The 25,414-nt window shown below is 53.3% G+C and overlaps 1 protein-coding gene across 2 annotated transcripts in view; it reads left to right on the top strand.

The window, feature by feature from the left end:
- The window catches only part of MECP2 (methyl-CpG binding protein 2), a 68,026-nt gene extending 44,441 nt beyond the window's left edge, over window positions 1-23,585 (top strand). The window contains exons 1-3 of one of the 2 annotated variants that reach the window (XM_053201887.1): window positions 12,208-12,292; window positions 13,462-13,516; window positions 13,626-23,585. In XM_053201887.1, the coding sequence (XP_053057862.1) occupies window positions 13,754-14,545 (792 nt within the window). In that variant the 5' untranslated portion in view covers window positions 12,208-12,292; window positions 13,462-13,516; window positions 13,626-13,753 and the 3' untranslated portion in view covers window positions 14,546-23,585. Of the gene's footprint in view, window positions 1-11,941; window positions 12,293-13,461 lie in introns of those variants that run through there. The other variant, XM_027053279.2, reaches the window with a different exon arrangement.
- The last annotated feature ends 1,829 nt before the right edge of the window (window positions 23,586-25,414 follow it).

The following is a 25,414-nucleotide window of genomic DNA, read 5'->3' as shown; positions in this document are numbered from 1 at the left end:
ACCCAGTTGCTTCTCTCCAGCTTATTGGCTAAGGTCTCTGGGTATTTTTGGCTCCCCAGCATGGCTTCTGGGGGCAGGGCAGGAACTCCAGTAGGCTGCTGAGCAGGTTTTATGTCCCTTTCCTTTGTTTGACAGAGTCTTCCCCTCACACGTCTTCCCACCTTTGTTTGTTTCTAGGTTTTATTAGAGATTGGGAGGGAGCAAGTCCGTGGGAGGTTGTAACCAGCCATTTGAAGCTAATTCTCTAACCCATGTGGAATTGATCCTGTTGTGTGGTATGTGATGCAGTGGAAGTGGAAGTGGTCATAGGAAGCAAGTCACAGCCCTGTCCCCCATACTTGCTCTGGCTGTTCACACGTGCTCATTCCAGGTAAATGCCAGCTCCGAGAAGGGAGTTCCAGTGGGCTCTGGGCTGCAAGAACGGTATTCAATCTTCCTGTTGTATTTTCTCCCTGGTTAGTGTTTAGACACAGGGAAGTGACTGAATGTGAATTTTTTCTTGTCACCAGGTGTGTTACTTTTTTAGCCAGTCCCCAGAGTTATCTATAGGGTGGAGGTTTTAGTCCCTGCTGCTTGCCCACTGCTTCCCCATGACTTTGAACCCCTGTCATCCAAAGCCAGGGTCGGTGTAGGGCGGGGGCCCAGGCTGCTGCTGGGGAGGTTGCTGGGACAGGTGGAACCTCCATCCGTACCTGTGTGTCTCTTTCTGGGTGTTCCAGCAGTGCGGGCTCCCTGGGGCACTGCAGCCCTTCTCTGCTCTCCCCCTTCTCAGCAGTTCCCCGGGGAAACCCCCCAGCCTATTAACTGGCCTTTCCGTGGAGGGCACTAGTGGTATTTCAGGCCCTTCCATTTGCCACCAGCAAACTGCCCTCAGGCCAGCCTGGCTCCGAGGTCCTGTTGTTGTGACCTTGAAGATTTCCTAGGGCTGTTGGGGAGTCCTGTGTGCAGACCTCGCTGACGGGTCCCTCCTGCACTCCCATATCTGAGCAGGGTAGAGCAGTGCGACCAGTACGGGACTCACATGGAGCCCGATGGCGCCGTATCTACAGCAGTCTCTCGGAGTACCTCAGCCGTCGCTGGCACCCTTATTTGCCAGCACCGATAGAGATTTCCCTTCTTTTTTGTATTTTGTTGGCCGTTTCAGTGGGCTCAGACGTCATCACTGGGAAAAAGAAGCTTGTCGGGCGTGCAGATAGGAGGTGACCTACACTACAGGGGGAGGCACAGTAAGGAAAACAAAGTGAGCTGGCTCTTCTGCAGAGTTCTCTCATCCGTTACTGGAGATCTCCTTTCTGCCCCTTTTTTCCCCCAAACACATATTGCTTCTGCTGAAAATTTATTTTGGCAGATATTCTGTTCTTCAACAAAAGCAGCCAACGTTCTGATAAAAGTCTGTAAAACTTAAAGTATACAAAGGTAAGAAGAAAACAGCACCAACAGAAAAGTGGGGGAAGAGGTAGCTGTGGGAATGTACTGCCGGGGACCAAAAAGGCAAATATGTGAGTGCACGTGGAAACTGGCTGCTGGGATGTTGAAGACTGGATATTTGTCGGGGCGCCTGCATGGCTCAGGCGGTTGAGCGTCGGACTTCAGCTCAGGTCCTGATCTCGCGGTTCGTGGGTTCGAGCCCCGCGTCGCTCTGTGCTGACGGCTCGGAGCCTGGAGCCCGCTTGGGATTCTGTGTCTCCCTCTCTCTCTCTCTGCCCCTCCCCTGCTCCTGCTCTGTCAATCTCTCTCTCAAAAATAAATAAATGGTAAAAAAAAAAATGTTTTTTAAAAGACTGGATATTTGTCATGAGGACACTGGAGGCCCAGGGTCCGGGCACTCGCGCAGAGGATCACCACGAGCACCCTGGGGAACGTGATGGAAGAGAAATTGCTGGCTGTGGAAGGTAGAGAATGGAGAGCAAGGTCAAACAACATGGGCTTTCCAGAGGAAGAGACGAAATAGCAGAAACATCAGGAATGAGGATTGGGTTCTTGGTTTCCTCCCATTCTCCTCTCCTCTGGCCAGCTCCCCGCACAGTTGCCTTCATGGAGACAGCTGCGGGTGAAGCCACCCTGCTTGGGTTGCCGTCATGACCCACAACCTCACCAGCTCTACCATCTTGGACCCTCCCCCCTGCCGCCAGCAGCCTCACATCCTCGGGTCACAGTGTTGCCATTTCATCCATATTCTGGAGTTCTTCCCCTCCCTTCTGGGGTCTCCCCTTTCACAACACTCCTCACAACTGCCGATTTCAGTACTGTCTGCTTTAGAAGATGGTCAGCACCAGCAGAAAGAGAAGCGGGTGCCGGTAGAAAGCTTGTCTCTTTGCTGTAGCGCCCCCGGCCCTGGCACAGCTTATCTGCCGTACCTCGAAGGTGCTTGAAGGATGTCAGCTACTGAATGAGTGAGTCGGTGAGATGAAACGTTGCTTCGTGCCACTCCCAGCGGCCTCGCTGTGATCACTTCTGTTTAAAGCTTGCCCCTACCCGCTAAGCATTCCAGAGTGGAAGCGGTTTCTGCTGCCCTCCGTTACTTCTGTCTAGTTCCAGACCATTTTCATCAACTCCAAAGGAAACCCTGTGGACAGCAGCCCGGCAGTTCCTCAGAAGGTTAAACATAGAATTCGCATAGGACCCAGTATTTCCACTCTAGGTACAGACCCGAGAGAATTGAAAACACATACCCATGCAGAAACTCGTACACAGATGTGATAGCATCTAAAAGGGGGAAACAACCTGGGTGTTCATCAGCAGACGTACGGGATAAAAAAGTGTGGTGTTCTCATACAATGGAGCGTTGGCCGTAAAAGGGGATTAAGTTCTGATACACACTACAGCGTGAATGAACCTAGAAAACATGCTGAGTGGAAGGAGGCAGTCATGAAAGGCCATATACCGTATAATTCCATGTATATGAAATGTCCAGAACAGGTAAAATCCATAGAGACAGAAAAATTAGTAGTTGCCGAGTGCCGGAAGTAAGGGGGCCTGGGGGAATGACTGCTTAATGGGTGTGGGGTTTCCCCGAGGGGTGATGAGATGTTCCGGAACTAGATAGTGGTGATGGTTGCACAACGCTGTGAATGTACTAAGTGCCGCTAATGGTAAATTTTATGTGTGTTTTACCACAGTAAAAAAAAAAAAAAAAAAGATGGATCAAACGCCCTCAATATTTAGCCAACAACCTTCAACTCGGCTAAATGCCTAGTCATTAAACTTTTTTTTCTTTTTATGTCATTAAGCTTCTTGAACTAAATTCTTTCCAGCTGTCATGGTTACCATGTCCTGGGCTTCAGAGATGGCATTCAGGTCAGCTTGGTCCAGTCTACTGGCATGTATCACCCTTGGTTCCACGCTGGCCTCTTTTCCTCAGACAGCACGGCCACTTGCCTGGGCTCCTGCGGCCAGCCAGCCAGGGTTGCTTGGAGACAGATGCGGGCTCTGAGTCCTGCTGGGGCATCATAAAACCTACCTTTATGATTTAGGGCAATAGACAAAGTCAGCTGTCATTTTAGCGGGATGTTACAAAAATCGGGATCTAATTCACATACCGTGAAATTTACCCTTTAACGTGTACAGTTCAGTGGCATTTAGTATGTTCACGGTGTTGTGCGACCATCACTTCTGCCTGGTCCCAGAACATTTTTATCACCCCTAAAGAACTCTGTACTCGAGAAGTCCCTCCCTGTTACCCACTACTCCCAGCCCCTGGTAATGACTAATCTACTTTCTGTCTCTGTGGATTTGCCTGTTCTAAACATTTCCTATGCATGGAATCGTATAGTATTTGTCTTTTCGTGGCTGGCTTATTTCACTCAGCACAGGGTCCCCAAGGTTCATCCATGTTGTAGCCTGGGTCAGAATGTCCTTCTTTTTTAAGGCTGAACAACATTCCAGTGTATGGATAGACCACATTTTGCTGGTCCACTCGTCCGTCAGCAGACACAGGCGTTGCTTCTACCTTTTGGCTGCTGTGAATCATGCTGCTGTGAATACAGGTGTATAAATATCTCTTCGGGTCTCTGTTTTCAGTTCTCTTGGGTCTACACCTAGAGCGGACTTGCTGGGTCATGTGGGAACTCCATGTTGGACCTTTTCAGGAGCTGCCGCCTGCCTGTTCTCCACAGCAGCAGTGTTGGTGGGGCCCTGCTTGTCTTTGCCCACGTGTGACGGCCTCGTGCTGTGAAGAGGAGAGCTAGTGTGTGGCACCAGGGGCCATCACTTGGGGAAGATTCTCCCTTTGACTGTCAAGAGCTGTATTTTATTTAGTTTTTGAAAACATAGGCGGTTTCTCTTGCATCTTCTGAAAACTGGGGTATTAAAAAAATACACTGAATTCAGAGCCACTGAACTTCAGGTTCTACAGCTATAGCCTTTGAGCGGAACCCCATTTGCTCTTTTGCTCCCCAGACACCACTGAGACTCTCTTCCAGTGCCAGTTTGATTTCTCTCAGATCTCTAAAGGGGCTGAAGCTGGCATCTCAGAGTGCTGCTGCCTTTATTGATTCATGCAGAGAAGCCGCCTCGATTCTGAGATTCTGCGGCTCAGACCGAGGGTAGGAAGGATTGGAAGCACCGAGTGAATGACGCTGCAGGGTGGAAGCAGCCCCTGCCAGAAGGCCGTTTCTGTCTCCTCTGCTGCCTGGCCTTTCGCCTGAGGAAGTAGCCACCACCTTGCCCTCATGGGTCGCGGCCCCACTGTGATACTTGGGCTCCTTCTGCAACTCAGGGGAATGGGTGACTAGAAATGAAACGTGCTGAGAAATGCTATATCCTGACATTGGCCCCATGCGAACATGACTGAGATTGGACCGGGATATTGCTGTGCCTCTGGAAGGTTCCCTGGAGCTCACTTTGGAGGGAGCTGGATGCCAATTCAGGTGAAAAGCACCTTTCAGCCGCTGCTTTCACCTGGCTTTGTAGCCTTTTCTTTTGTAATCCGAAAGCCTTGGGGACTGAGTAGTCCTTCCTCAGTCTCAGTTGTTGGGCCAGCCGCACCTGCCAACCGTTGGTTGCCTGCACCCCTGTAATGTACAGGAGCCTGGGGCCAAACGAGTGCCGGGTGCAGCTTCCCAGAGCGGTCTTCCGCAGGGTTACTGTAGGTTCCTTCCGTTATCAAAGTACAGGCAGTGCTCACCATCAAACCCCTTGGGATACAGTGATTTGGCTCGAAAACAAGATTCCTGCAACTCTGATTTTCTTTCACCAGATCAAAGAAAAGATTGGATCTAATGTTTGCGTTCTAGCAGCACAATTACTAGATAATGTTTTATTACTCAAGAGCTTTTCATGCTTCGTAGATACTTAAGGTTAGTGAAGGCCTTTCTGTTCCAATGTGATATGTGCATTTCTGGAAAAAAAAAATCTCGTGTTCTACAAATGACACAATAAAAAGAGTTGTTATGGGGAAAAATGCGTGGGGTACACCACGCCGAACCTATGTGATTTGGTAACCAGGGCTTGCTAACGACACCAGAGATGATTCTGGCTAAAATTTTCATTGAAACACAGAACACCAGGGCACACTGAGGTCCCTGCTGGCATTTGCGCCCAGCATTGCCGTCAGCCGACCCTTTTTGCCGTGGCCCCCAGATTTGTGCTGCTTTGCACATGAGACACAGATTCTACCGCACAGTTCTTTTGACATTTAAAGTAGGGTCCTAGGCAGGGCTGCCTTCAGCAAGGATTTTTTTTAAAAACACCGGAAAATATCTTGACACCTTCCCTTCATTCACGCTCACAGCTTCACCATATAGAGCATAACACTGTGGAAAACATCGTGGGCCTTTGAGCCACTAAACAAAGGTACTTCCACAGGGATTCCAGCTGTCCCTCTTAATGTATTCGTGTAATGTGAAGGTGTTCCCTTTCATTGTTAGAAAGCTTGCCCGAAACTGCTTCAGAATATTGCTGTCAACCAGCACAGCTTCGGTGACACGGATGTCTTCCGCACACCCCTTTTCAGCCGTGCTGCCATGTCAGTACTATGCGTTTCCCTGAGTCACGGCCGCTGCATCACACTCCTAAGAGCATCCGGTGCACTTTGACCCTCAGGAGTTTGGCGCCGTGCTAACATGGGACCATCTTCATGTTCCCCACATGCCCCATTACTACCCATTTAGTGCCTTCGAACCAGGGGCCGGTACCGGATCGCTTGTTGCCTCGTGCTGTCTGTCCTCTTTAATTGGGAGCTGCTCCCGAACTTTTTCTTCCAGGCCGCAGACGGTTTTGAAGGGTCCAGTTCCACAGTTGGGTGGAATGCCCCCTCTCTTTGGACTCTTCCAGTTGTTTCCTTATGACCTTAGTTACCTCTTCTTGCAGGATGGGACAGTGTTGATGGTCCTCCTGCATGGCACTTCTGCCATGGCCAGTGGTGCTCAGTTTGATCACCTGTTAAGGGGGGCGCCTGCCAGATTTCTCCGTACAACAGGATCCCCTACCTTCCTTCCCTTACTCTTTAAACTGTATATTCCTTGCTTTTTCACCAGCTTGCAAGTGCAGGTAAAACTTTTTAAAGTGTCTTCTCCAGTGTCTTCTAGAAGACGTTCGGTCTAGCATTTTACGTAGTTTGCACAGGAGGAGCATCTACAGACCTGATGCTGTTCCTTGGAAGCCTAGAGCCCATCCTCCCAGTGTAGCCATCCTCCATACTGCTGCCCCCGTGACCCCACCCTCCCCATCACCATAGACTGTCACTGCCTGTGCTCCCAGGCCCTCACTGTGACTGCCCCAGCCTCGTCCCCTGCCAGCTCCAACCCGCCAGCACTCAGCAGGCTACAGTAGCACCCAAACTCATCATTTATTCGCTTACTCAGAGCGTGCCTGCTTGGTTGTTAAGCTAGCCCGTGCTCGTCAAAGCTGTTAGTCAAAGGGATACAGCCATCAAAAGAAGCATAGGTAGTACAGCGTCTGGGTTGTGGTGGCCACTTGGCACTCCTGTGCCTGGCCCTGTGCATCGAGTGGAGAGATGACGGTTAAGGCACACGCTGTCTAGGGGGCATTGACCTACATAGTGGTGTATTCCAAGTACACTGGGGTGCGTAGGGCGTTCTTGCTCTTGGGATTGGGGGGTGGGGCAGGAGTAGGGACGGCTTCTCAGAAGTGCCATCTTAACCCAGAAGAAGATGAGAAAGGGGCCAGTCCAGAGACATTGCTTACACAGGATAGGCGTCGTTAGTCGCTCTTCCTCCTAGAGATGGGGCTGTCGATATCGCTGGCCTGTCCTGAGCCCTTCTTGCCAGCTGGTGGAGCTCCATCAGCCCCGAAACCCAGCTCAGGCCTTCCTCCTCCGGGGAATCCACATCTCTGGGCTTCCCCTGTGCCTGGAGCCGGGAAGGCTGCCACTGTTTTTTTGTTACTTCGTTGTCCCCCTGACTAAACAGGGCTCTTGAAGACCAAAGAATGATGTTAATTCTCCTCTGACGTCCCACCCCCTGGCAGAGTCCGGCTCAAGGCAAGGGTGGTTGATGAACACACATCAACTCAACTGTGACCTCAGATGAGTTGTCTTGTGTGGTTGGACTTCCTTTGCATCTGTAACCCTGAAGAGTTGGGTGGGTGGCTTTTCTGAGGGTACTCTCAACTCCAGAATATATGAACTTGGGAACTAGGTGCTCGCTCCGTTCTCATCTCAAGATTGTGTGTGTGCATGCATATATAAGTGGTCTGATTCAAGGGATGATAAAGAGGGCCGTTTGGTGTCTGAAAAAGTATGTGTTTCAGCAAACTCCATAAACCCCTGGTGGGGAGGCCTTAGGGAGTTGGGGCACCCTAGGACTGAGCAGGTGGATTACCTGTTTTGCATTTTTACCTCCAGTCCACGCCCAGTGGAATGGCCTCCAGGCTTCTTTGTGGGCTTTTATCATTTGTTTTTGTAGAGAAGTAGCAGTCAAAATAAAGTAGCCAACACCTGTGTGCACCTCAGTGCACAGAATTGAAAATCACCATATTGTCATAGCTGCTTCACAGAATTTTAACTTAAAAGGACTAAAATATGGACACCTGGGTGGCTTATTCGATTAAGTGTCCGAGTTCGGCTCAGGTCATGATCTCACGGTTTGTGAGTTCGAGCCCTGCTTCAGGTTCTCTGCTGCCAGCACGGATCCTGCTTCAGATCCTGTGTCTCCCTCACTCTCTGCCCCTCCCCTGCTTGCAGGCGCACACACACTCGCTCTCTCGCTCATTCTCTCAAAAATAAACATTTTTTAAAAATAAAAGAACCAAAATATCACAGAGTTAAAGGCCCTTTTATTCCTCAGCTTTGGTGCTATTAAAAGTTCGTTTATGGGGCACCTCGGTGGCTCAGTCAGTTAAGCGTCCAACTCTTGATCTCGACTCAGGTCTTGATCTCAGGGTCATGAGTTCAAGCCCTGCATTGGGGTCCACGCTGGGCGTGAAACCTACTTAAAAAAAAAAAAGTTTGTTTATTATGCACTTAGATAGGGTTTAAAGGTAAATTTTATGTTATAACTGTTTTATCACAATAAAAAGCTTTTTTAAAAAACCCAAACAGTTCACTTGGGCCCGAGTCAGAGTCTGGGCACAGCTTGGTCTCCCCTCTGTGACTAGTATCAAAGAGCTACGTTCTCCTCTCCTTGAACCTCTGTCAAGGTGGCTATAACCAGCCCCTGTTCCTGGCCCAGGATTCCCTGTCCTCAGTCAGTGGCACCACCATCCTCCTAGGCATTGGCCATGATCCTCAGTTCATCCCCTCCCCTCACCCACACCAGCCTGCCTATCAGCTCTGTCGTTCCACCCCTCATCACATCCCAGACCCTCCGCTGTCTGCACCCTGGGCCACAAGGAGACCACTGCAAGAGCAGGCTTCTCAGGGCGCCTGGGGGGTTCAGTTGGTTGAGCAGCCAACTTCGGCTCAGGTCATGATCACGTAGTTCATGGGTTCAAGCGCCATGTCGGGCTCTGCTGACAGCTCAGAGCCTAGAATGTGCTTCGGATTCTGCGTCTCCCTCTCTCTGCCCCTCCCCTGCTCGTGCTTTGTCTCTCAAAAATAAATAAACATTTAAAAAGACAGGCTTCTCACGGGTCTTCCCTGCTTTCCTCTCTGGCCTCCCCACAGTCTGCTCTGATCGAAAAGTAGAGTGATCCTTTGAAGATAAGAGCCCTCGTCCCACCCCCCACCCAAGGCGCCCCAGTAGCAACCTGACAAAGCCCTCCACATCTCTCTTGAGGACTCTCTGCTGCCCAGAACCTTCTGGCACATAGCCATATGGCTTGCCCCCTTGCCTCCTGTAGGCTTTTCTCTCTTTTGTCCCTCATTGTGTTCCAGTCAGTGTGTTCTTTTGGATACTCCCCTTGCCACAGTGTCATCTAGTGCAAGGAGCCCTTGCAGCCAGCCCCTGTGTCCTTTGACTTTCCTTTTCTCCTTCTAAGCACTCCCCTGCCTTTCCACCCCCACAGGCCACCTCAGAACCACAACCACCCACTTCTCCCAGGGGCTGGCCTGGTTCCCTCCATGGACACAGGGTGCATTCCCTGCCCCTGACGTGTCATACTCGATCTTAGATATATCCCACCAAGGATGTGCAGAGCACTGTGGTCAGAGATATTTGAAATAAATCTTTTCTCTGCGGTATGTTGTCAGTTTGATACACAGTTCATTTGTTTGTGTTTGTATTCAATATAGTATGGTTTTGTCACCGCTTATTTTCATTTTCATTTTGGTTATGATGTAAGCTCGTACGTGATTCCAAGACGTCTTACCTTGTGCCTGTACCTTCCCTCATTTGCACCCACCCAGGACTAGGAAGCGCTTCTTACCTCGTTGATCACGTGACAGGCGAAAGGCGGCCTATGATCCATCGATCTGTAGGCGATCTGCAGGGGCTCCACCCTCTCCAGCTGCATGGCTCTCCACGCTGTGGCCATGGTGTTGCCCATTCCTCACATCCTTGCTGGCAGCTGTCTTGAGTTGTCTGCAGTATCGGGCCACGAAAAATAATGCCGTTACAAATAACCTCCTACACCTATTGTGTTTTGCATTTCTGGGAGTGTCTCTTGAGGATAGAGTTCTAGAAGGGATTGCCATTGATGGCATCGACACCCTTGATAGTATCTAAGAGGAGTTCCTGGGACATGTGGTTTGTACGTGACCTTACAGTGGTTAAACTATTTGGGGAATATAAGTGAGCATTCTGAAGAAGCCAGACCTTTCCCACGGGTGCAGTGTTGTTCTCTGACTCCAGGACTGTCCAGCTTCCAGGGAGCAGCCCTGGCCTTCAGCAGCGCCCCTGTAGACTGTGTGAAAGTGACTGTTCCAGTCCATCCACCACTCTGATGCTGACAAGCTCCCTTTCTCCCCTATGTGATGGTGGGCTGCAGGCCACGCCCAGCTTCCCAGGATCCTTCTTCATTTCCTGCTGGGAAGCTAAGACTGTGAAAATGGAAAACTAAGCTCTGTGCTGTAACAGGCTAGGGACCCTCACTTTTCAGCAAGAAAAAGTCTCCTACGGGCCTTGGACTGAATCAGGGTGACCGTGAGAGCCAGGCTCAGAGCCCTGAACTGCTAGAGGAGGACCCAGGATGGGGAGAATCTCAGGGGTGAGCCTGTCTCCCTACCCCTGACTTGAGCTGTTCAAAAAAGGCATGTCCTAATGGTGCCAAGTCCTGATACTAACGTGCCTTTGGCAACTTACCCACATCATTTGAATCAGGTTTGCATTGCACACCACAGTGCCTTCATTGGAGTCTCCCCTGTGTGAACAAGGGGGAAGTTGCTTGGGGCAGACCGGCCGTGAGGCAGTGACCAGTGCTGACACAAGCCATATGGGACCGGACAACTCTAGGGCTAAGCTACTGAGGACAGGAATAGTCTGATTCTTTTCTAGAATGAATTGCTGAGAGACCAGCAGACAGCCGATCCCGAGCCCACAATTCCTCCCAAGCCTCCCCGGCCCTGGGTCATGTTCCAGCCCTCTAAGCCCTGCCTGAGAACATCGTGGCCAGGCTCTGATTCCAGGGCCCAGGGCCTCGTGGTGATCATTTCTGACACGCACAAGGAAGGGACCCTGCCAGGTGGAGCCAAAGTATGGGGAAGGAGCTCTGCCAGTTGAGGAGGAGCGGGGAGGGTGCTCCTCTGTGCCTTGGTCTTTGCCCCTCCATTCCGGTGGTCGTTGGGTGGTCGTTGGTTGAGGCGGTCCTGTGTTATAAGGGAATGTCAACCGTTTGCGATTGCCCGAGTTGGCCAGTCTTTATATAGTGCCTCTGGGGTGTTGGTACCTATTGTTGAGATGAGGAAACTGAGGTATGGGATGTTGAGGTCACTTGCTCAGGTCCATGTTTAGAAATTGCCAAGTCAGGGTTTGAGCTCAGCTTGGCTGGCTCCAAACCTGCGTGTTCTTACCACAGCACTGTGCTGTGTGCCACCTCCCCGGGGGGTAGCGCTAGGCTGTGTCACCATCAGCGAGTCGTCCTGTGCCCCACAATTGCTTTTGGTCAAGCACGCATGGGAGAAAATCTAAAATACAGAGGCCATAGTAACACCCAAGCCAGGCCTTCATGAAGAGTAGCCCTGCCCACGCTTTGGGTGGGCAGCTCCCTCTCCAGCAGCCAAGGGCCTCTTGTTAGCCAGCAAGCCCAGAGGCCCCTGGGCACGGCTTGTAAAGTGGCCTCTTCCAAGACAGTGTACTAAGAAGCCACATGGTGTTTCTATCCAGAAGAATGCCACCTGTACAAGCTGTTTACTGTCCTGCATGCTAGGGGTGGGCGTGGGGCAGAAGGCCTCACAGTGGTCACAGCAGGGGGCAAAGCCCAAAGCCCCCAAAGACCTCCTGAAGGGAAAAGGCGTCAAGATCCGATGAGCTTCGGCTGGCGGGGAGCGGCCCTGTCTCTCAGAGCCCCACCCGCACCGGTGTGCTCCAGGCCTGCCGATGCTGACGTTTTCTACAGACTGCTGTTGTGTTCCCTGTGATGCTTACATACTTATTTAACACTTCAGGGAAGAAAAGTCAGAAGACCAGGATCTCCAGGGCCTCAAGGACAAACCTCTGAAGTTCAAAAAGGTGAAGAAGGATAAGAAAGAAGACAAAGAGGGCAAGCATGAGCCCCTGCAGCCACCCGCCCACCACTCTGCTGAACCAGCAGAGGCAGGCAAAGCGGAGACCTCAGAAGGGTCAGGCACAGCCCCAGCCGTCCCGGAAGCTTCTGCCTCCCCTAAACAGCGGCGCTCCATCATTCGTGACCGGGGACCCATGTATGACGATCCCACTCTGCCTGAAGGCTGGACCCGAAAGCTGAAGCAAAGGAAATCTGGCCGCTCCGCTGGGAAGTATGATGTGTATTTGATCAAGTAAGTAAGGGCAACTCGTGTCGTTTGCAGAGCAGGGAAGGCTGGGTAGGCAGGAGGCGGGGGGCAGGTGCTAAGAAACTAATGGGGATCCCTTAAGAGCGGCAGCTCTTCATTGCTTGTCGATCAGGAAAATGTGTGTGCATCACCCTATCTTGGGTCCGGGGAGGGGGGACTTCCCTAATGAACACCACTTGCGGGCCCAACCAGGTAGGTTTGGAATGACCGTGTGCAGAGATCACTGCCCTGAGTGAGACATGCACAGGGTAGCAGGGCGTGACTTTACCCCACCAGCCCTTGGGTCTTGTCTGAAGATGGCATAGCAGTAGGGCCTGCCCAGGGCCACAGCGAGGGTTGGAGTTGACGGGGCTCGGTCCACTCTGGATCACGTTGGGAAAGGTGAGCTCTCTGACAGGGCTTCCGGGGAGAGACACAAGTGAGCACCATGTGCCTTTCCAGCTGTCCTTTGTGCATTTGTCCAGCTTCGGGCTGGTCGTTGGGCATTTTCTATTGAAACAGAGTAACTTCCAAGCCAGAGCTTCAGAGGAAGACTGAATGAGTAGTGCATTTCAGTTCTGGCCCTTAGACGATCCAGAAAAGGTTAACAGACTTTGAAGGACATTTGCAGACAACCTCGTTTGATTCCAACAACTCTGAGAAGGGTGAGCAAAGCGTTATCCTATTGACAGATGAGGAAACTGATCCCAGAGAGGCTAAGCAGCATGTCCAGGTTCAGACAGAGGAGTGCTCTACTTACTGACTGGACCCAGGCACCAGCCAACAGGGTGGGCCCCAGCCTGGTGGCTCAAGAGGGTCCCTAGGCCTGGCCCCTTTGGGGGGCGGCCAGAGGAGGGGCCTTGGTGGCAGACGGATCGTCAGGGGCATCCAGGCAAGAGCCAGAGAGCAGCCAGCACTGAGCTGTTCTGTCATTGGAGCACGCCCTAAAGGGGCCCACCACCACCCAGCGTGACCTGACTGTGGCCGCGCCCCTCTGTTTTAGCCCGTTTGGCTCTCCTCTAATGTGACTGGCCTCTCGCTCAATAGCACCATCAGGCAGGTCGTAGCTGCAGAGCATCCTGTCGGAGAGTTCACCACATTCTGCTCTGCCCCATATCTGACATTCCTGTGGAAGCTTCTAATCATTCTTTGTGTCTCTCCATTTGTTCCCACAGTCCCCAGGGAAAAGCCTTTCGCTCTAAAGTGGAGTTGATTGCGTACTTCGAAAAGGTAGGCGACACCTCCCTGGACCCTAATGATTTTGACTTCACGGTAACTGGGAGAGGGAGCCCCTCCCGGCGAGAGCAGAAACCACCTAAGAAGCCCAAATCTCCCAAAGCTCCAGGAACTGGCAGAGGTCGGGGACGCCCCAAAGGGAGCGGCACTGCGAGACCCAAGGCAGCAGCATCAGAGGGTGTGCAGGTGAAAAGGGTCCTGGAGAAAAGTCCTGGGAAGCTGCTGGTCAAGATGCCTTTTCAAGCTTCGCCGGGGAGCAAGGCCGAAGGGGGTGGGGCCACCACGTCAGCCCAGGTCATGGTTATCAAACGCCCCGGCAGGAAGCGAAAAGCCGAGGCCGACCCCCAGGCCATCCCCAAGAAGCGGGGCCGAAAGCCAGGTAGTGTGGTGGCGGCCGCCGCTGCGGAGGCCAAAAAGAAAGCAGTGAAGGAGTCTTCTATCCGGTCCGTGCAGGAGACCGTGCTCCCCATCAAGAAGCGCAAGACCCGGGAGACCGTCAGCATCGAGGTGAAGGAGGTGGTGAAGCCCCTGCTGGTGTCCACCCTCGGCGAGAAGAGCGGAAAGGGACTGAAGACCTGCAAAAGCCCCGGGCGGAAAAGCAAGGAGAGCAGCCCCAAGGGGCGCGGCAGCAGCGCCTCCTCGCCCCCCAAGAAGGAGCACCACCACCACCACCACCACTCGGAGCCCCCGAAGGCGCCTGCGCCGCTGCTTCCGCCCCCTCCCCCACCCCCGCCCGAGCCCCAGAGCTCCGAGGACCCCGCCAGCCCCCCTGAGCCCCAGGACTTGAGCAGCGGCGTCTGCAAAGAGGAGACGATGCCGAGAGGAGGCTCGCTGGAGAGCGACGGCTGCCCCAAGGAGCCAGCTAAGACTCAGCCCGCGGTCGCAACCGCTGCCACGGCCGCAGAAAAGTACAAACACCGAGGGGAGGGAGAGCGCAAAGACATTGTCTCGTCCTCCATGCCGAGGCCAAACAGAGAGGAGCCTGTGGACAGCCGGACGCCCGTGACCGAGAGAGTTAGCTGACTTTACACAGAGCGGATTGCAAAGCAAACCAACAAGAATAAAGGCAGCTGTTGTCTCTTCTCCTTATGGGTAGGGCTCTGACAAAGCTTCCCGATTAACTGAAATAAAAAATATTTTTTTTTCTTTCAGTAAACTTAGAGTTTCGTGGCTTCAGGGTGGGAGTAGTTGGAGCATTGGGATGTTTTTCTTACCGACAAGCACAGTCAGGTTGAAGACCTAACCAGGGCCAGAAGTAGCTTTGCACTTTTCTAAACTAGGCTCCTTCAACAAGGCTTGCTGCAGATACTACTGACCCAGACAAGCTGTTGACCAGGCTTCTTAGGGTGTGCCTGCACCTCCCCTCCCACCCGGACCTCCCCCCTGTGTGGTCATTAGGGACAGTGAGTGCTTGAGAGGACACGCCTGTTTTTCGGTGCCGGTGCCATTGGTGCCCCAGTCTGCCCTCTCCTCTCCCCCTCCCCTGCCCCACCCCTATACCCCAGTTCCCCACCCACATTGGGACAAGGAGGTGTGAGGCAGGAGAGACAGTTGGATTCTTTAGAGAAAAAGACAGAGATGGCCAGTGGCTACAGCCTGTGTGATCTCACCCATGGTGGCACAAATCTGGCCCCACGCCAGCCCCAATCCAAAACCGACTAGGACATTTCACAGAACAGGGAAGTAAGCACCTGTTCGCTCCAGTTCCGGCATGGCTAGGAGGGAGTCAGTCCTTGAGCTGCTGGGTGTAGATTGGCCTGAGCCGCAGGAGAGAGGACGGCCGGGGGGGCCGTCCTCCAGTGGGTGGCGCTAGAGAGAGGCCGTGGAAGCCGCAGGACAGGGCGCGGGCAGGCTGGCCCCGACTCCTCCGGGTGGCAGAGAGCAGTGGGGCCGATGGAATTCCTAGTCGCTCAGAGCAGTCTGTGACTGGTAGACAGAGGCCTAGTGGACAGGTTGGGGGGCCAGGGGAAAGGAGGGGAAAATGTTCTTCCAAAACTTTCCAATTCTACTCCTTTAGGGACAGCTTAGAACTATTTGCACTATTGAGTCTTCATGTTCCCACTTCAAAACAAACATGCTCTGAGAGCAAACTGGCTTGAATTGGTGACACTTTGTCCCTCAAGCCACCAGACGTGACGGTGTTTAGAACTACCTGGATCTGTATATACCTGCGCTTGTTTTAAAGTGGGCTCAGCACATAGGGTTCCCACGAAGCTCCGAAACTCTAAGTGTTTGCTGCAATTTTATAAGGACTTCCTGATTGGTTTCTTTTCTGTCCTTCCATTTCTGCCTTCTCTCATTCACCCTTTCATTTCTTCCCTCCTCGTTCATCCCTTCTGCGCCAGGTACCCACAGTCTCCCAACTTTACCTGAGTTGATGCTGGTCAGCTCAGTCCCCCAGATCTCACCCTGCCCTTGGCCTTCCCACTGCCAGCCCCAGCCCCAGCCCCAGCCCCAGCCGCACCCTGTTCTGAGCCCTGAAGAAGCCCTGGGCTCTGCCGAGTCCACCTGGCCCTAGCACCTTGGCTTCTCTGAAGGGCAAGAGAGCAGCACGATCTTGCTCTCGTAGGGAGCTCCCTTCCCTGGTCAGACCCTGCATTCTGGGCCTTCTGAACCTTCTACTTGAGAGAAACAGGCAGGAGAAGTTGGGCGGATTTGGATTTGGGAGCTGAGGGTAGCTCAGAGGCCCCCTTGGCCTGCCAGAGTCATTGAGTAACCCAGCCCTGACCTTGGCCTCCCCCAGGCCCGGCTAGCACAGTGCAGTGCAACAAGGCAGCAGGTGGGAAGGAATGTAGGTGCCCCAGATCTGGGCCGGGACCAGCGCCTAGCCCCCTGGCCCCTCCGCTCCTCCTCTGAGTTGACCACGAGTTCTCTTCTGATGGAAAATGTGTGGCTTTTGCTTGCCGGAGACTGGGTGGGGCCAGCCCACCCCAGGTTTCCACCTCTGTGCCAGGGCTGTGGTGTGGGGGCTTAGAGGCTTGGCTTTGCTGTGGGTGTTCCTTGATCAGTCTCCATTTAGGACCCCATCCCCTCATTCTCTGTTCAGGAAGTCCTTATCTAGCTGCATATCTTCATCATATTGGTATATCCTTTTCTGTGTTTACAGAGATGTCTCTTATATCTAAATCTGTCCAACTGAGAAGTACCTTATCAAAGTAGCAAATGAGACAGCAGTCTTATGCTTCCAGAAACACCCACAAGCACGTCCCATGCAAGCTGCTGCCATGAACTGTCAAGTGCGTGTTGTCTCGTGTATTTCAGTTATTGTCCCCTGGCTTCCTTACTGCGGTGTAACCATGAAGGAGTGAAACATCCTAAAAACCGTCTAGCACTTCCTTGCCAGTCCTTAGTGATCAGGAACCATAGTTGACCGTTCCAATCAGTAGCTTAAGAAAAAATCGCGTTTGTCTCTTCCGGAATGGTTAGAAGCAAGGGAGTTTGCCCCCATTCTGTTTGCAGAATCATAGTTGGCCTTCGTAGTGTTTCTGTACCCATTCCCCTATGCTGCAAAAGCAAGTCCCACAACCAGACCCGCTCTGCTGTCGACCCTCTGGGCTTCACTTCTGACTCCTCCCCAGGAAGGGAAAGGGGGGGTGGTTGGAGGAGGAGGCGAGTCCTTCAGGACCCCTCTTCCTTCAAGGACAAAAGGCTCCTGACCCCGAAGTAGCCTCGCATTCCCGGCACCCACAAAGGATGCCTATCCACGCGAGTACAGCGTCCGGCCAGTTTGTCGTGGGGACGCCGTCCGTTCTGGTCGGTTGGGTTTTTATGCATTACACTTAGTCCAGTGGAATGTGACTCCTGGAACCAGTGTCAAGACAAGAGCTGGCCTCCCCATCAGCTCAGTACCATCTGGTCCTGGGAAGACGAGCGTGGGGCCCACCATGCCCCCCCCTTTCACCCAGGACCGTTCAGGGGCTGCCTGGGTGTTGGTGGTTGAGGGCACAGCGTTTCAAGTGTCATTTTCCTTCTGCCTGGCCTGACCTGCAGCCCCTCACTCCCCGGCTGCTTCTCCTTACAGTTCCAAAGCCGCAGGCAGCGCCTGGGGCTCTGTAGGGTTTTCTCTCCTCCCCTTTCCTCCACATTCCCTCCACCTAATAAAAGCACCACGAGTAAGTCACCATTAAGCAGGTCGCCGTGGTGGTTTGTCGCCCTGGCAGGCAGGGGCCCTGCAGCTCCCATGCCACCCCTGTCCTGGGTCAGGTTGATAGGAGGTTGGAGGGAAAGCCAGGCCATGGGATTCTCACCAGCTGTGTCCAGCCCAGTTTGGGGGTGTGACCTCAATTTTGTGTGTACTCGGCCGCCCCGAAGATTGAGGGCATCTTTTAGGGACTGTGTGAAGAGTACAGAAATTAACCAACAGCTTTTAGATACCTGTCTGTGGGGCTAGGTCACAGAGTCCCTTTCAGTCACCCCAGCCCTCGTTCTAGTTGTTAGTTACTACCTCCTCTCCCAACAGAATGCCATAGGCCCTCGAGCTCCTCCCACAATGCCTAGCCCAGCTCTGCCCTGCCCACTGGTGGGCCTGCCCTAACCAGTGGAATTGCTGGCCTTGACACTGTAGTGAAGCAGGGCACTGAGCCACAGCCAGGCTCTAAGACAGCTCCCTTCTGCTGCTGCTGTATTCCCACATCAGAAGGCACAGGACACACCTAGAAATGCCCCGTTCCCCAAGTCCGTCAGTGCCAAACTACCCAAGGACCCCAGCCCCTCAACTTCCTGGAGGGTACAAGCCGTGGTGGTGGCCCGGGGACCCTGGCCACAGCCAGCACCTGGCTTCTACTCCTCAGACCCCGTGCAGGTGTGGGCAACAGTCTTCAAGGGCACCCTTCCTGGCTCGAGGCCACCAGTGGTGGCACTAGGACCCGGAGGAGCCCCAACTTGTCACCTGCTTCTCTGCCCAGCTTTTCACTGCTGTGACGGGGGTGTGAAAGAGGGTACTAGTCCGAAACAAACTGCCATGTTTAGAGGGAAAGGGGTTTCTCTAGCTGACAGGACCTCTGCATCTAAGTAACTTTTAATAAAGCAGCCGAAGTGCAGGAAGGAGCAAAAGGTATGAACTGAATTCACCAGGTGGGGCCGACTGGATCTTACAGGGCCCAGGTAGAGCCCGGCAGCCGAACTCCGTGCCCCCTTTCCAGAGCATTCCCACCCAGCTCTCGGGGCTGATGGAGCCAGGGAAGGTCACAGGTGCCGGTTCTTGGAGAAGCCTTTTGCGCACCCTTTCCTAGCCAGTGTCACCCCGAATCGTTTCCTGATCGGAGTTTCACACACAGATTCTAGGACTGATGGGCCAGACCTCAGGAAGCGAGCTATGTCTAGAGCCCTGCGGGCCTTTGCCTAGCCAGTTCCCGGAGTCCTGGCTCGTGGGGGTGGGGGTGGAGGCAAGCAATGGCAGTGTTGCCCCGCCTGTGGTAGAAGCCCTGCTCCTGTGCCCCTGCGGCCCCACCGTGTCGCGTTCCTGATCTTACTCTGTTCTCTGTAAGGGCCCCCCCTTTGCTCTCTTCATCAGTAAACTCGTCCACTCTGGAGGGGTTTGTTGAGTCTCCATTTTTGCGTCTTTCTCTTTCAGCTACTGTTATCGATCTTTAGAAAAGGCATAGTCTAATTGTTATCAATCGCTAGGATACTGCCTCCCCCAGGGTCTGAAGTTACATATTAAATGGTAAAAAAAAAAAAAAAAAAAAAAAGTGAACACTGAAACCTGTTCTTGACAATTCAGAAAGAAAACCTAGAAAACATTTGGCAGAAAACCACATTTCAATGTTGCTGAATGAATAAGACCAAGTTTTTGCAGAAATGCTGATCTAAAACAACTTGGAGCTTGGCCTGACATGTGGTGAGTGCTGCAGGAAAAGGGGAATCCAGCCTGAAGCTGCTGGGTCTGAGGCTCGGGGCCATCCTGTCCTGTGGGGCCGCCCGCCTGGTCCCAGACCTGTAGGAGCCCAGCGCTTGGTGTGGGAAGCAGAGTTTCACCAATGAGTCCAGAGGCCTGCGACGTCCTCACCACCGAGCACCACCTGTTCTTTGCTCCTTTCTCATCTCGACAGGGCCCTCCCCAAGTGCTGGTTTTTCAGGAAAAAGGGAGTTCTAGGGTCCTAGGGCCCAGGCAACTAGGAAGGTGAGGGTGAGGTGTCCCTTTCAGCCTTGACCTGTGCCCTGAGGACATTCCCCCCGCTCTGCTCTCCCTGGGGCCCAGGGCCTAGGTGAAGCGGTGCTCCCTTCTGTGGTCGGAGGGGAAGACAGTGGCCTGAGCACCCACTGTGGTGCGTGTCCCCCTCGCCCCTCACCAGCGAGAGCCCCTGGGCCGGAGGGACGGCAGGTGTAAGAACAGGTGCCGAGCAGAACCGAGACCCTCCGGAAGGGAAGTCCGGCCTTGGAGTTTGAGAGCATCCGGGAAACCTGCAAATTGCCTTTGCTCCCCAGCCCCCTTCCGGCTCCCCTTTTCTCAGGTCCTCAGCAGCGAGAGACAATGAGATGAAAAGGCCAAGAGGTTTGGCTCCTGCCCACTGGTAGTCCCTCTCCCTCAGTGTTTGTGTGTCCAGTGACAGAGCTGTTCCTCCTGGTGACCCTGATTATATCCAGTACCTTATAGACTATACGCATAGGCCTGCTTGGTCTCTATCCTGGGCTTTTGTTTTGCTTTTTAGCTTCGCTTTTAGTTTTTCTGTCCCTTTTATTTAATGCACCAACTAGACACACAGAGCAGTTGAATTTATATATATATATCTGTATATTGCACAATTATAAACTCATTTTGCTTGTGGCTCCACACACACACAAAAAGACCTGTTAAAATTATACCTGTTGCTTAATTACAATATTTCTGATAACCATAGCATAGGACAAGGGAAAATAAAAAACAAAAAACAAAAAAAACAAAAAAACAACAAAAAAAAAACCACAAAAAACTACAAATCTGTCTGCTGGTCACTTCTTCTGTCCAAGCAGATCCGTGGTCTTTCCTCGCTTTTTTTAAGGGCTTCCCTGTGCCAAGCTAAGGAGGCTCCAGGCAGCGTCCGGGTTTTGCACTGTTTCTCCCATGCTCCGGAGAAAGGTCCCAGGATGCTGGTGCGAGTCAGTTCACCTCAGCGGGTGGGCACGAGAGCGCTTCCTTGCCCTGGCAAAGTCTGGAATGTAGTTGGCACCACCTGGCCCCCTTTGCCGTCTGGGTGGGGCAGCTGGAGTCCACGGGGAGGGGGGTGGCCTGACCCCCCGCCCCCGCCCCTCCCGGTGACGCAGTCAGAGTGATGGCGTCTGGAGGGCCGGCTCAACAGACCTCCCCACCAGTAGGGCTTCCGCTTTGCCGAGACTGGAGGGGAGCTGGGGGGCCTGTCACCTCTCTGAACGTGTGAGCTGCACCAGGTAGAGCACCAGGGACCCCAGAACCACATACGAGAGTCCACCGGGTCCCCTCTAGGAGGTGGCAAAGACTCCAGAAACATCCCTTTCTCTTCTCCCCCGTCCTACGAGTAACCGCATTTGCTTTTGTAATTCTTAACGAGCAATATCCGCTAGAGTTTAGCCGTAGCACTTCTTTTTGATCGTTTTTTTTAAGTAAAAAACACCAAAAAAAACCAAAAACAAAAACAAAAAAACAAAACCCAGAAACTTGTTCTTCCAAAGCAGAGAGCATTATAATCACCAGGGCCAAAAGCTTCCCTCCCTGCATCAGTACTTCTTCTGAGGCCTGAACCAAAAGAGAAACGCTCATAAGCCCTTTGGGTGGCCAGGCTAGCCGTGGGCCCCTCGGAGGCCCCGGGCCGGGGCAGCCTGTGGGCCCAGCGTGGGGCCGGCTCCAGCCTGTGGTCAGTATTAGCGGTGGGTCACAGCGTCCTTCCCACCCAGGCTGGGGTGGGGGCAGACGAGGCGAGGGGGCCGTTGCCGCCGGTGTTTGCCGCTAACAGGTGGGTGTCCACATGTGTCCACTGAAAGCACGTGCTTTCCGACTGAAATCAGCGCCCGAGTTAGCCTCACACGGTGACCTCTCGCCCGCCTGGACGGAGCAGGGCCCACCCAGTCGAGTGTTTCTGGGGAGCTGGACGGTGGAGTGCAAAAGGCTTGCAGAACTTGAAGCCTGCTCCTTCCCTTGCTACCAAGGCCTCCTTTTCCGTTTGATTTGTCACTGCTTCAATCAATAACGGCCGCTCCAGAGTCAGTAGTTGATGAATATATGACCAAATATCACCAGGACTGTTACTCAATGTGTGCCGAGCCCTTTCCTCGCGCTGGGCTCCCGTGTACCCGGACACTGTAACGTGTGCTGTGTTTGCTCTCCTCCCCTCCTCCTTCACCCTCCCATTGTTCTGGGGTTTTTCCGTTTGGGTTTGGTTTGGTTTTTCTTTCTCCTTTTGTGTTCCAAACATGAGGTTCTCTCTACTGGTCCTCTTAACTGTGGTGTTGAGGCTTATATTTGTGTAATTTTTGGTGGGTGAAAGGAAATTTGCTAAGTAAATCTCTTCTGTGTTTGAACTGAAGTCTGTATTGTAACCATGTTTAAAGTAATTGTTCCAGAGACAAATGCTTCTAGACACCTTTTCTTTACAAACAAAAGGATTTGGAGGGAGGGGATGGTGACCAAGATGAGGGGGGCTGTCCTTTTTCCCCAGGAGGGGAGTTCCGAAGAGATGACCCCTGCCCAGATCAGCCAGAAGCCACCCAAGGAAGTTAAGCCTAAACCAACGGACCAAATAGCTGATGTGTTGCCATTTTCAAAGAGCAAAACCAGGTTTCGTTCCACCCAGTGGATTCTGTTGCCTTTTTTCCCCCTGAGATTATTAGCATCATCATTACTTTCAAGGACAGACAAGGTTGGTGTCCCTTTGAAGGGAGACAGGTGGGGTGTGGGCAGAGCCGACCTCGCATCAGCGGGAGGAGGATAGGGCCGGCCCGAGCAGCACAGCTCAGATGAAAGGTGGTCACCTCCCTGGGGACCTCCACTGTGGCCAGAGAGTCAAGTGTGTGTTCGCAGGGCAGATGGCCACTCTCCACCCGATGCGGCTCTTCCTGGACGGGCCAGGTGGTGGGCATTACCATTTGGGACACCTCCATCACATCCCACCCTGTCCCAAAGTCCACAACACTTCATGTGACCTGTAGATTCTTCACCATCCGGGGTGATCTGATGATGGGGGAGGGGTGCACTCTCTTTGCTGTCATCTGATCCCCAGCAAAATTTGGGCATGACAAATTCATGCTTCCCTTTCCTTGGCAGAACCAGATCCTTCTGAAAAAAGCCATTACCCACACCATTGTTCTGGGCTCATGGAACAGGGACAGATGTGTGCTCCCTTAGCACGCAGCCCCCCCCCCCCCACCAAAGGCAAGGACAATGCTGACTGTCAAGACTATTTGCACATGGGAAGAACCAGGCAGGGTGGCTGCCCCCTCCTGATTCGCCGTGACACCGGTCGCCCTAGACAGAGGAGCTCCAGCCGGAAACCCGGCCGAGGGTGGGAGAGAGGTGTGTGCGGGCCAGGCCGGGGAGCAGCCCAGGACAGACTTGGTTAGAGATGTCTCCAAAAGCCCTCCATCACATTCACTTTTGGTTTTTGTGTTTTGGGACAATTACTTTAGAAAATAAGTAGGTTGTTTTAAAAACAAAAAATATTGATTGCTTTTTTGTAGTGTTCAAAAAAGGTTCTTTGTGTATAGCCAAATGACTGAAAGCACTGATATATTTAAAAACAAAAGGCAATTTATTAAGGAAATTTGTACCATTTCAGTAAACCTGTCTGAATGTACCTGTATACGTTTCAAAAACACCCCCCCCCACTGAATCCCTGTAACCTATTTATTATATAAAGAGTTTGCCTTATAAATTTACATAAAAATGTCCGTTTGTGTCTTTTGTTGTAAAATCAAGTGATTTTTTCATGAGGTTCTTTTACTATTTGAAAAGATGGGCAGCACGCAGTTTTATTTTATTTTTGTAAGTTTTTTAATACGTGTGAAAGCAAAGAATACTCAGCATGCCTTTCTAAGTGACGCGTTTGCACCTTTTGTTGGGAAGTACTGTATCCTGTGCTGTTAGCATTCTCGATAAATCTCTCTGTGAAAGTGACTCAAGGTCTGGGCTTTCATTATCAGACAGCTCACAGGACAGCACGGTGGTGTCTCCTGATTCCATCTGGCTGCCCCCGAACACGACAGCCAGCCGCTGTCAGGACGGCCTTGGGAGGAAAGAGCAGTCCCCTCCATACACCACCTCCCCCTGGCTTCCGAGGCTACGCCTTCCAGGCACACTGCTCCTGCGTGTGACAGGGAGCCCTGGGGTGGCAGGCCGGGAAGGGCCCGGTGCGGGGGCGGCCCACCGTGCCCCAGGTCCAGAGGCCAGCGGGCCACAGGCCTTCTGCACAGAAGCACAACTTTCCCGCTCCTGGGGGCTGTGGCGGGGGCGCCTTCTCTGTCCAGGTGCTTTGGGAAACACCCAGCCATTCCCCGGCTGCAGCTCCTCCTGTGCCTGCCGCCCAGGACCCTCCCGAGGCCTCTGCTGACCTGGCCCCCTGCCCACAGGGGGCGCTGTCATCACCGTGGGTGTGCAGACCTTTTGCAAAGCCCGCATTCAGGAGCTGCGCGCCCTGCCGCAGCTGTTCTCAGCAGGCTGTTGCCGGGCTGGAGGGAACGACGGCTCAGAGCCCGGCTTCACATGCAAATGTGGACACAGCTGCTAAAAGGTGCACTCCAATATCCTGGCCTTGAATGTTAAAACAAAGGGTTGAAATGCGACCTGTGTATACTGAGCGTTTCTCGCGTGCCGGGCCCGTCCTGGGAGCCGCTGTACAGCAGTGAGCAAGGAGGAGCGCGTTGCTCTTCCCTTAGAGCTCAGTGTGTGCGTGCAGGAGGCTTTCCCGCACCAGAGTCCGTTGTCTTTGTAAAGGCTGTCTCATGAGAAGCCACTGGGGCTCAGGGTGTGGCTGGCAATGGCCGTGGCTTCTGGGAAGAGCCTCCCATTGGAGGCCCATGTCGGGAGGACGGCCTGGAGAGGATCCCACTACCGGTCGGGACTGGGGGCGGGGGGTCAGGGAAGGACACCTGTTGCCTTGCAAGCACGCATCCAACTGGAGAAACAAAAGAGGAAGGCACCGCTGCTGCTTGCTGGGGTCTTCCCCCATCTAGTGGGGGAGGCAAACAAGTGCAGAGGCTCCACAAGGATGCCCCAGGGGCAGCAGGCAGCTCTGCCCAGAGGGAGCTAGGGGCCGAAGGTCCCCCAGGTAGCAGGGAGCAGTGAGAGCAATGGGCCTATGGGGAAGAAGCGGACTCCCGAGATGTTCAGGGAAATGAGCGGAGAATAATGGCTGCTGGAATGGAGGAGCGCCAGAGAATCCAAAGAAGTCCATGGCTGCAGACCACTGTGGGAAGGGGCAAGAGACACTAACGTGGTGAAGACCTCAAGGAGGCTGGGAGCCGAGCTTGGTGCCGGGGAGAGGCTGGAGTCTGCGGTCCCAGCAGGGGGGAACGCCAAGTGAGCCAGAAGCATGGCCACCAGAGGGAGGAGGGATGGCGGAAGCTGAAGGCCTGTTTTTAAGAGGTGTAAATACGTTTTATGGGCTAGTGGGAAGAGGCCAGCAAAGAAGGAAGACTTGCAAACACCGCAAAGAGCTAACAGTTGCTGGAGCAGGTTCCTCAAGGAGCGGAAAAGATAGGATGCAGCGCAGAGGAGGTGGGCAACAATGCCCTGAGCTGGGTAGCCTGCCCTGCAAGCTTCCAGACGCTTCTCCCTGCGCCCGGCCTTCCGGCCAGCTGCCGGGACTCGGCGGGGGTCCTCTGTGTGGCCCGTATCTGACCTCGCCCTGCCTGGATCTCTGACGACTCTGCACTGCCTCCCACATGAAGCCAGAAGTTCCTGCGGGGACCTCCCGGTGACTCTCCCAAGGCCCGGCTGTAGCCCGG

Source organism: Acinonyx jubatus, chromosome X (genome assembly GCF_027475565.1).
Source record: "Acinonyx jubatus isolate Ajub_Pintada_27869175 chromosome X, VMU_Ajub_asm_v1.0, whole genome shotgun sequence".
In the NCBI taxonomy this organism is placed as follows: domain Eukaryota; kingdom Metazoa; phylum Chordata; class Mammalia; order Carnivora; family Felidae; genus Acinonyx; species Acinonyx jubatus.
The sequence above is the reverse complement of the archived record's forward strand: the minus strand, read 5'-3'. Positions and strand labels throughout refer to the sequence as shown.